Below are 12,249 nucleotides of genomic sequence, written 5' to 3'. Positions count from 1 at the left end.
TGCGCTAAAGTTTGTGAATCAGTTGGTAGTATGCAATTTGCATACTACACGCTGATCACAATGGGAGCGCCCCCTAGCGGCACACGCAAGAATGCAGCCTAAAATCTGCGGGGCATAAGTGCCTTATGCCGCACAGATTTTAGGCTGCAGTCGGTGTAACGAGGTTCCTGAATCAGGAGCACTCGTTACACCGGAGCAAGTAAGCAATTGCGCCGTGTAACTTATGGTTACACGGGCGCAATTGCTTCTTGAATCTGGGCCATTGTTTTAAATATGTATGATTTTTATTTTCAGTTTATATTTCACTTTGTACATTTACCAGTATTTATCATTTATATGTTGTTGTTTTTTACGAGCGGTGGCAAAACAGAAGAGGATCTCTGCAAGACAATGGTGGCTTCACTGGGTGGGTGGGTATCACCTGAGGAAGCTAATCACATATTAGGATCTCAAATCCTTACCTACCCCTAACTACTAAACTTTCCGCAGCTCACTCCAGCAGCAGGTAACAAGACATGATCTTTGCTGATCGGCAGACCCAGCCAATCAGCAGCTCCATATGTCCCTCCCATTTTGCAGCAGTCACATGACTGATTATTTATTTGTAAAGGGCTAACAGGGCAAAGAAGAAAAGATTTATTATTATTTGTGTACAAGAAAAATGGGCTATTGCTTTACCCTCCCTGCTGCCTACCGTCATGTTCTCCATTACATGCGCACGCTAATAAAGCCTCAAGGCGCACTTATTACAAACAAATAGACAATTACATGCATGGCTGGGGTTCCAGGCTTTGATTGGCTGTAACAGGCACTTTAATAACTATACCATACAGGGTTGTGGTCTTGTTCCAAATGGCAATATAGAATTTCCTGCCTAGCACAATGCCGCAGATATAAGCTGAGCACAACAAATGATTTCCTCCTCTGCAGATGGCTTTCAAAACATGTTTGAAGGAAACAAGAGAACAGTATTTTAAGAGAGATTTATATATCTATACATGTAAATACGCAGAAAAGCCAGAAACCCAATAAGCTGCGGTGGGCTCATGGGTTGTTATTTGAGGTTTCAGTTTTTCCTCTGGAGTACACTGAATAAAAATAGGAGAATAAAAACGGCATGCCGATGAAGCACTAATAGACAAATAAAAAATGAGACATTCCTTCTTTAAAAACCCTAGAGAATAGGTTTTCATTTTCCCTTTGTACTTGTTTAAAGCAACTGCAACATTAAACACTAACAAGACCTCCAATTGTCAAGCCAGGGTAGGAGCTGAGTTGTAGTACATGGCCATGCCTTACAAGAGTCCTAATGGTAGCGGCAATGAACCAGTTTTTGGATTCAGGCCCCGTACACACGACCAAGTTTCTCGGCAGAATTCAGCCAGAAACTCGATCGGAGCTGGATTCTGCCGAGAAACTAGGTCGTGTGTACACTTTTCAGCGAGGAAGCCAAATAGAGAACATGTTCTCTATTTACTCGTTGTTCAATGAGGAAAGTCGGCCCGCCAAGATCCTCGGCGGCTTCAACACAGAACTTGACGAGGAACTCGATGTGTTTGGCACGTCGAGTTCCTCGGACGTGTGTACGGGGCCTTAGACAGGAGTGAAGCTTGTTACAGTTGGGTGTGGCATATAAGGTATTATCACATCTGTTATTCTGGGTATTGACACCTTGGGGGTTGGACTTGTGTCCTAGTCATTTCTCTGCAGTGCCCGTACGTGGTGCTCCCTGGCCACAGCTATCTGGACCGGCTGTCTCTGTTGCTGACACAAGTGAACAAAGGAAAGTCTGTACATGGAGAGGAGGAGAGGAGAAAGAGGACACAGGGTCTTTGACAAGGCTGCAGTTGCAGCCACAGCCATGGCAGAAGGAGGTCCAGCACATGGCCCAGGATATAGGACACTATGATTGGCTAAAGTGCGCCTGGGAAATGAGGGGCACACCAAGGGAGATGAAAAAAACTGCTGGGAGGATCTTGGAACTGCGGAGGATGTAGTCCCCAGAAGAAAGCCTCTATTAAGTGGATAACTGTATGGGACTACAAGTCCCAGGAGGATGGTGTGCTGCTGACATTGGGAATGAGAGGTGATTGCTAGAGGGTTCCACTGGATGGGAAGCGCTGCTGTTGACAGGGCTTGCTGCGGTGTCATAGTGGGAGGAGGAGAGATCCAGCAAGCTGAAGGAAAGGTGCCTAACCGCTACAGAGCCCAGAGTCACCGGCAACGCCAAAGGTTCTGGTCATCAGAGGGCAGGAGGAGGTCACAATATCCTTACCCTCCTTTCAAAGGGACAGCACCCTCCTAACCACCACCTGGGCACTCCCACACAAAAGACTCACTGTTTCCCAATGTTTTTTTCTTTTAACTCACTAGCAATTGTGTGGGGGTTTTGGAACTTTTCAGCTTCTAGCATTGCCTTTAATTAGGACCCTCCCTCTAGATTTAAAATTCAGGTTCATAAATATTTGGTCCTCTCATTATTTTGTTGTATTGTACAAATCTGCTTTACCTTGTAACTATCATTGCTGATGCCTTTTTTTTTTAATGCTGCCCTGTTGGGTGTATAGCCCAAATAAATCCTATTTTTTTTTCAGCCTTGGTGCGCCAGAGGGTGTGGCATTGCCAGAATGGTCAATGTCATTTGGAATCAGGAGACCCATACTTTAGTGGCTTTTTCGGGGGTAAGCGCTTCATCCCTCTATGCCCTCATATTTTAATAAGGGTGGAGCTAAGAAGGTGATTTGTTTTGAATTGTATACATTTCAAGACATTATGTCTAGTAGACTTGGTCACATATCTTTTGTTCGACTAGCAATAGGCAAATCTGCCCTGAGATCCAGCAAGAGTATACTTTATGTGTCAATGATGGATATTTAACAATAGACAGGGAAGGAGCTTGTTACAGGTTGGTGTGGTATATAAGATTTCATTACATCTGGGATATAGACGATTAGGGAGGGTTTTTATGTGCCCTGTAAATTTCCTCACATTTTAGTATGCTTGGGGCTTATGAGTCTGAGACTGCAGAAGTTGTAAATTGTATAAAAATCTATATATTAGATCTGATAGGCTTTTGCTAAGCCACTGCTGTCTCCATTTCCACTGGTGCTAGGCCAAGCTGCATCAAGAGCCAGGCAGGAGTGTATGTTCCAGGTGTTCATCTGTGGACCTGGGTGGCGTTGGGGGTTATCAAGTCTAAAAGGCAAATGGCATCCAATTCCCACCTTACTATGAATGTCTCTATTCAGACTCCACAACGACTGATCTCCACCTTCATTAGAGATAATGTGACCAAATGCCTAGGCTTTTAGTTGTGTGATCAGCACTGGAGACACTCTGGAGCAGCATATTCTCCAGGGTTAGGGAGGTACTTCAACCTTCCTATGAGTCAGCTTGGCAAGATACAATACAAGGGCTAGGCAACTGCAAAGATTTCAGGTAATTGCCTGTTCATCCATCCATATTCATGTCCAGGCAGAAGACTGAAGTCTAAGCAGCTAACATTTGGGCAGTACTTTTCCTAGCGGTTCAGAGAAAGTCATGAAATCGCAGTTTACCAAGTTGGTAAAATAAAAACATCAGATCTACATTTTAAATATTTGATTACTATTTCCATTTATTGGATTTCTGCGTTTCCAATCATGGAGGCTAGGCATCATATGTGGACATTTCCTAAGGCAGTCTGCATGTAAATGATGCTTTCTGCCCAGGAACTTTCACTTCCCTAGATAGACATCCATCCATCATTGCATTTTGATATTTGCATAGCTCCTCCCAAGAGTAAGCCTCCTGTTAGCATAAGTGGTTCAACCTACAGATGACACAATTGGGTCAAAAATAAGCTAGATAATGAAAACTGAAATTATTTTTATTTAAATTATTTAAAATTAGCAGGTTGACAGGGGTGGGGGCCAGGAAAGATGACAAACTTTAAACTTTAGTTTTAACTTTACAGTAGCTACTAAAACTGAAATGTTTGTTTTCGGTACGATGATCTTACCTGTCTCAATAGAATAGATAAGTTCTGCATTTTCTCCTTTGTCTCTGTCCAGGGCAGTGACCTGTATAACAGCAGAGCCAATAGCAGCGGATTCAAACACAGAGGCCTCGTATAGCGGGCTGGTGAAGTACGGACTGTGGTCATTAGCATCTTCCACTGTAATCATAACACGAGCCAGATTGCGGCGGTACGGGAACTCCTGATCTTTCACCTTTTATAAATAATCAAGAAAAGCAATGCATTATTAATATGCTCGGCATCGAATAGAAATTCAGTAGCAGGTCAGTGAGAAGATTATCACCTGGCTCCTGTTATATCAACAGCCAACTTTCTTACTTTCTTTACAAAAATGTATTATAAAGTATACTTATGTTAAACCTTCAATTAATCGTATAAGATCAGGTCATTGTTGTAGTTATTAATTAAGAGAAAAATTGTGCTTATTAAAAAATTGAAACAAACAAAAATAACAAAACGACCCAAGCTGCATCTCTACTGTGAGAAATAAACACAGTAAGGCACAAGCAAACGTAAAAGAGTTGTGCTACATAATTTAAATGTTGAAACAGTCAAAATAAGTGAAAATAAGAAAAAACATAAATATTGTGCACAGATTAAGTGCAAAATTAAAAAAATAAGTCAAGTGAAAATACAGTGAAGGAAAATTAGTCCTCTTCATATATAGTCAGAAATTCAATGTGTATAGTGACCATTCATCACCGTATGTGAAATCCAGACCGGAGCAACTACATGGCAAATGAGGTTCAAAGTAGAAAAATTAAAAATAATACATTTTGGTGGCAAAAATACGAATGCAATCTATACACTGGGAGAGAACCTCTGCAGGAATCTAGGATGAAAAAAGACCTGGGGGTCCTAGTAGATGATATGCTCAGCAATGGCATGCAATGCCAAGCTGCTGCTAGCAAAGCAAACATACTATTGGCATGCATTTGAAAGGGGATCAACTCCAGAGATAAAACAATAATTCTCCTGCTCTACAAGATTCTGGTCCAGCCGCACCTAGAGTATGCTGTCCAGTTCTGGGCACCAGTCCTCAGGAATGATGTACTAGAAATGGAGTGAGTACAAAGAAGGGCAACAAAGCTAATAAAGGGTCTGGGGATATTACTTATGAGGAAAGGTTGCGAGTTCAATTTACAAATACCATACTGGTGACCCCAAAAACTTTTTTGCAGAAGGGAGTTTAACAAGACGTGGCCACTCATTAAAATTAGAAGAAAAGAGGTTTATCCTTAAACTACATAGAGGGTTCTTTACTGTAAGAGCGGCAAGGATGTGGAATTCCCTTCCACAGGTGATGGTCTCAGCAGGGGGCATCGATGGTTTCAAGAAACCATTACATAAGCACCTGAATGACCACAACATACAGGGATATTCAATGTAATACTGACATATAATCACACACATAGGTTGGACTTGATGGACTTGTGTCTTTTTTCAACCTCACCTACTATGTAACACCCCCTTACGGTGGTCAAAATGGAAGTTTACCAGCTTAACAGGACCTGTGATTGACGCTCAACAAAGCATGTGGCTAAACACACAGCCAGGGTCTTTCTGTAGTGTTCCTTTGGGGTCCTGATGTGAAGATTGACTGATTGACACTCTTGGAAGTGTCGACTTTGAAGTGGATTTATCAAGATCCAATTGGTGTTTAGCAGTAGAAGAGGCGTGTATTTACAGGCTTCTTTTCTAGGAATAGCTTGAAAGTTTAGTATAGCAACAGGGTTACTTTCGAGAAACGGAGTTACCCATGTGGCCAAGAATACTAGGGTAATTTCCTGACACACATTAGAATTGGCTGCTTGGATAGGTAATGTAACTTCTTAAAGCCTCATTCCAGGGTAGACAGCCACACTAGAAGAATATCAGGGGAAATAATTTGAGACAACAAAGCAAACCTGGCTCTTTATGGTTACCTTGATAGCCTGCCCTCCCTACTGCTGATGATCATTACCTTCATTGCGCTCCTTTGCCACCACATTTACCACCCAGTTGCAGAATCCATGAAATGTCCAGTACTTCAAGGTATGGGAGAGCAAGTGACATTCTCTTTCACTTACAGTTCAGCTCATGAGGTCAAGGTCCAGGTGTGAGCAATGCTAGATTTCTGCATGCATACCTTAACTGTTGCTGCACCATCTCATAATTGTAAAAGTGCAGAGACTCATGTTTTTAAGTAGGGTATCAAACAGCAAAGTGTTGGAAAAGCATGGAGTCGAAGTAGAAAGTAATATTCCCTAGAAAGGCAAAATCCAGCCCTGACCATGGTGACCTCAGAGAAAACCTACAGTCTACACCTTCCATAGTGAGTACTACCAACACACAATATTTGGGTATGTTCAATGAGTTTGCTTCATCTTTAGTTGCAGCTTGAACCCCCTTTTTTCTGACTTAAAATTATTGGACTCTATATGCTCTTTTTTTTCAGATTTTCGGGGTTGGGGCCTCAGTACACATATTTAGACTGTATCTGTGTTTACGGGATTACAGTTCTACCCGGTGTGTCTGGGGACTTGGTCCCCACAGATTATTCGGCTATCCCTTTTTTCAATTCCAACTCTGTGATTATAGTACCAACAATGTGGATGAGATGCACAGGGACCTCCACGTGACAGTGTCATTCTCCTTTTTTTAAACCAACGTGGATACTTCTTTGTAGTTGCAAATGATTATGATGTAAGTTATAAATGCCCTCAGTGCTGTGTGTACAAATATTCAGTACCATTTCTAAGGGTTGTATTATTATTGACTATCTTGCATTTGAATTCCATAGATACTATATTTCCTGTCAGACCTCTGATGGAGACAGTATTTCCGAAACACGTCAGGCTCAGGAAGTTATATTTTTCATTGCATTTTTTTATATTGACATTGTATCCATGTTTATGTGCAATGTTTATATGTTTTTTAATAAATATTAAATAATACTTTACTATTGTGTGTGTTGGTAGTGCCCTCAAAGTCCCACCCTAGGTGTTTTCTCTCTTTATTGATATATTCGGGATGTGGCACACCCTTGATAGTTCTCTCTATCAGAAACTTTTTTCTTTTTTTCTTCCACAGTGAGTACATGCACACAGATTGCTGTAAGGCAAACTGGCAGTCAGATGATAATCACAGATGAGTTGTCTTGTCTGCTGACCTGTAAAGTTTCATAAAAAAACAAAAGTGTGGCGCTAAGTGAGCAAGTGAATAACGTGTGAACCTTACCATTTTGACTGTATTTTCAAGATTTATCCTGGATCATCCGAGAAAGACCTTTCACGTTCACTTTATTCTGAACTCTAATGGACCTTCCATAGATGTTTATTATTCACTTTAGACTGTTATGTTTTGGTTTTGTTCACATTCAATTGTGCATTGCCTATTTTATCTTTCCAGGTTCACACGCTGTTCACTTGCTCACTTAACGCCACACTTTTTTTTTATTTCTATTTTGCACTGCATGTCTAGTGATGTGTTGGCTGTTTATTTTGTTCTCTATGCGCAATTATTTTTTAAAATGTTTCTAGACTGTAAAGTGTCTTACCTGGAAATCCTTCCAGTAACACTGTTGGTCCAGGCTGACAACGCTAAGCCACTGCCTTGCAATTATCAGCAGCATTGTCAGCTTGCTATATGCACTTTTTCAGATCATCATTGGGCTGTCTAACCCAAAGGCAACCCAATGGACAGTTGCAGAAGCACATACAGCAGACTAACAATACTGATCTTACGTGGTGACTGTTGAGGCAGTGACTTAGTGTTGTCAGCCTACAACAGGAAGTGTTGTTACTGGCAGGATCTCCAGGTAAGAAACTATGCAAAAGATTAAAAAAAATTAGCTTTAGAAAACTGAGTGAGGCATAATATCAATTCTACCAAAACATAGATTTGGGGATTACACATATCTCAAAATGGTCCCAGATTTTACCATGATGGTGAGAGTGTGATGGGCCTGGGTTTCATGGTCCAGCCGTTCTGCTGTGTAGAGTGTGCCTGTGTTAGGATCAATGCGGAACTTCTTCATACTCATTGGGTCGATGCTGCTGTGGATGATGTAACTTAGTTTGTGGTTCTCGTCTTTATCTGTGGCTTTGATCTGTAGAATCTCCGTTTCTGGGAGGACGTCTTCTGACATGGTGGCCTCATAACTGGATTGGGTAAACTCTGGGCCATTATCATTGTTGTCAAAAACTCGAATGAGAACCTAAAAGGCAAAGAAACAAAAGCATTAATATTTTAACAGTAACATTACAGAGTATGCATGATATTAGTCTCCAACAAGTATTTCAAGAACCAAGTAACATTTCCTGATGAAAGTTGCTGGAATTAACTCCTTTGAGATATTTGTTATTCACAGTAGCCTTTAGAGAAAATGTACTTAAAGCGGAACTTTTCATCTTTCCATCTATTAAAGTGGTTGTAAACCCTTTACAACCACTTTATGCTACAGGTAAGCCTATAGGTTACCTGTAGCTAATCCGGATATCTCCTAAACCTGCATGGTTTAGGAGATATCCCCTGTCATCGGCATATGCACACTAGAGCAAGCTGAAGCAATGGCACCTATGTGGCTATCATAACCCGGTAACGTGTCTTTTATATCTGTCTGGAATAATCTGTATATTTTAGCAACACATGAATAACACAAATAAAACGTTTTTTAGAGGTATGAGGCATATAAGTATGTGCCAGGAAAAGAAGCATTTGGGATAGAAACTCTGGGACTCAAGTGAAAAGTCGTTTTATGATTTGCAAAAAAAAAAAACAGTTCTATTTCTACTTTTGTGTGTTTGTGTGCAGACCTGAACCTCACCCACCTTATACAATGACACCACAATGACTTTTTACCTCCCTTATCGCAGCCCACCCTAGACTTTGTACCTGCACAAAAGGTCAGCCTATTCAGAACTTTAACCTCCCTGGCGGTATGATTATTTCAGATTTTAGGTGCTGAAAGCGGTACCATTATTTTGCAAGGAAATTTGGTGTTTTACATTGTAGGCCTGTAATTCTTAGGAATAACTCACTTAAATCTGTCCGAACAAGAGTCTAGTAGACATCTCGGGTATGAAAAAAGTTTGAAAAACAAAATCATAAATTATAATCTAATAAATAATTATAACAAATAATAATCTGATTATAATAAAAATTATTCAATAATGTAAACAACTCAAAATCACTGAAATTTGCTCAGTTGCAGAATTGTCGCTGTCATTACTTTTATTTTTTTATGACGAATTTCCCCACAAATCGCTATCGCTCAATTCTGCAAGTGATTATAATTTATTATCGCTGTTTTCTAGCTGGTCTAAAACCACTTTTGACATAAAGGGACACTTTGTGGTTGCAATCTACAATCTACAGTTTGCAGGCAAAAAGAACAGTTTTTATTATATAAAAGTACATGCAGGACATTGGGCAGACCACTAGGGACAAGGGGTGTGTGTATTTTTTACATACAGTACTGTAATCTATAAGATTACAGTATACTGTATGTATTGTGTTTATTTACTTTTTTTATTTGGCGCCGATCTCCTCCCCTGTGCGTTGTAACTTCGCAGGGAACCGAGCTCGGCGGCACACAGGGACACTGTGAATCGAGCGAAGAGACACCGCTCGATCACACAGCGCGGCGGCATCGCAGGATCCAGGGACAAGGTAAGCAAACCATGCCTGTGGCTGCTGCGAGGCGATCCCGAATCTGGGAATACCGCCAGGAGGGTTAAGGCTGCATGCACACTGAAGCTGATAAACTGTAGTTTATTGGCGTTTTGGCTTTTTTTTAGCCTATGTGCCCATGCACACCTGGGTGTTTTTTAGTGTTAATGAGTTTATTGGCTTTTTTTTGAACGCTCAAAATTTGCGCTCAAAGTGCCATTTTTCAGCGGGGAAAAACGCAAAAAAACGCAAAAAAACTTTCAAAAACGCTCAAAAACGCTGGCACCAGCGCTTTTTGCGTTTTTTTTTATCCATTAAAAAAAAAAAGCTACACTGAAAAACGCTGATTAAAGCTATGGCAAAAACGCTACAAAACCTTGAAAGGCTCCCTGCAAAGCTACTGGCGTTTTTTTATAGCATATTTTAGCTTCAGTGTGCATGGAGCCTAAAGCTGAAGTTGAAAAAAGACACAAGTCCAATAGAAGGGAAAAAATATATATTACAATCCTATACCCACAGTTGATCAAGAGGAAGGCAGAAAAAAAACAGTAAAGCACGATCCAATTTGCTCCAGCAAGTGGAAAAAATGCTTCCTGATCGCCCAAGAGGTACCGTATTTATCGGCGTATACCGCACACTTTTTTGCCCTGAAATTCAGGGCAAAATCGTGGGTGCCCGATATACGCTGATACCCGCGCCGAGTTGGAACTACTGCGCCGGCATATACCGAGCGCAGTACACTCGTGTATAGTCAGTCACGTCCTGGGCGTACAGGACGCGCAGGACGTGACCGCGAGAGGAGCCGAGCCTGCCCGACTATACACGAGTGTACTGCACTCGGTATATGCCGGCACAGTAGTTCAAACTTAGCGTGGGAAGTGGGGATCGAGCGGGGAGGACACCGCAGAAGGACGCCGGACCCGACAAGGAGGACGCCGGACACGACGAGGAGGACACCGGACCCGACGAGGCCGCCGATGATGCTACGCTCAGGTGTGAATGCGGCCTAAAATACAGTATGAACTTGCACAGCTCATTTTAAAAGTACCTAACACATACTGTAATCTCCCCAATAGCACAATATATATTTTATATAATATACAGGAATGTATATAGCGCTAACAGTTTGTGCAGCGCTATATAAACATATACACACTACATTATTCTATATATATACTCCATGCTGCAAAGTTTCACATACAATATGTAAAAGAAACTCTTAAAATCCCATCATTTCTCTTTAGCGCGCTGCAAAGTTAATCCTTTCAGCTCCATGGTTTTAGTACTTCATCCATAAGCCCCGTACACACCCCTACCTAATATCTAGCTACACTAAGGAAAGTTCACTTTGTCTAAGGCCACACTCCGCTCTCCTCCCATTGATAGTCCGTGCACGTTCCAGGTCCTCTGCCTTCATTTCCCACACTTAGAAACATTTTAACAAAAGAACCTCGTGGCCCAGTAATCCCCCAAACCAGACAAACTATGACTTCATATTTGGGCTGGTCACTAAACAGACACACTAAAACAGCAACAAAAGATCCTTCTAGCACAAAAATCATAGAATAAAAGGAGAAATAAATACAATAAAAGGACAAATACAGACGGCAGCGAAGTTCTCTGCGGCTATTTAGGACTTGCCGTGACTAATTGTCCCGCTTCATTCATAGCATGAGCAAAAGCAGCCCAACGGCTGCGGTTTTTCTTAATGGAAGCGTATTTTACAATGTACCCGAAAAGCAGAAAACACACTCGGAGATAATTGCTTTGCCAGAGACCTCTGTTGTACCGCAGCCTGTAAGACTTTGCACATTAAATGCTTTGCTTTCATTGTGGTGGCCTGATCAGTTAATTCAAGAGCGATACCGCACACCTCTATATTTTTCTGTTTAGAGTGCGTCTGCACAATTACGTCCCCTAGGCCTGATTATTTTTTGAAAAAAAAAGACATTTCTTAAGCTGACTTCCCGTTGAGACACTTAAATTGTGAGGTGTTCCCATAACTATTCAAAGCGGCAACTGTTTTTTGTCAACCCCCAACCCCTTCACTACCTCTTATCTTATTTTATGTTGCAGGTCTGCGTGGGATGGTAAAGTGTTCTGTACCTGCTCAAAAGTACTTAAGCATGCAAGTCTTCAGTCGGTTTATTGTTTAACCACTTCGCTTCTCACACCTGTACACCCCTATGGACCAGTGCCTGTACACCCCTATGGACCAGAGCCTGTACACCCCTATGGACCAGAGCCTGTACACCCCTATGGACCAGTGTCTGCACACCCCTATGGACCAGAGCCTGTACACCCCTATGGACCAGAGCCTGTACATCCCTATGGACCAGAGCCTGTACACCCCTATGGATCAGAGCCTGTACACCCATATGGACAAGAGCCTGTACACCCCTATGGACCAGTGCCTGTACACCCCTATGGACCAGAGCCTGTACACCCCTATGGACCAGAGCCTGTACACCCCTATGGACCAGAGCCTGTACACCCCTATGGACCAGAGCCTGTACACCCCTATGGACCAGAGCCTGTACACCCCATGGACCAGAGCCTGTACACCCATATCGACCAGA

The 12,249-nt window shown here is 41.9% G+C and overlaps 1 protein-coding gene across 6 annotated transcripts in view; it reads right to left on the bottom strand.

Annotated features, from left to right (window-relative positions):
- Positions 1-12,249, bottom strand: part of FAT3 (FAT atypical cadherin 3) — a 573,478-nt gene that overhangs the window by 181,359 nt on the left and 379,870 nt on the right. For all 6 annotated transcript variants that reach the window (XM_040340131.1, XM_040340132.1, XM_040340133.1 and 3 more), the window contains 2 exons: positions 7,941-8,216; positions 4,001-4,211 (listed from right to left, as the gene is read on the bottom strand). In XM_040340131.1, coding sequence (XP_040196065.1) covers positions 4,001-4,211; positions 7,941-8,216 — 487 coding nt within the window. The remainder of the gene's footprint in view (positions 1-4,000; positions 4,212-7,940; positions 8,217-12,249) is intronic.

Source organism: Rana temporaria, chromosome 2, assembly GCF_905171775.1.
Source record: "Rana temporaria chromosome 2, aRanTem1.1, whole genome shotgun sequence".
NCBI classification, from domain to species: Eukaryota; Metazoa; Chordata; class Amphibia; order Anura; family Ranidae; genus Rana; species Rana temporaria.
The sequence above is the reverse complement of the archived record's forward strand: the minus strand, read 5'-3'. Positions and strand labels throughout refer to the sequence as shown.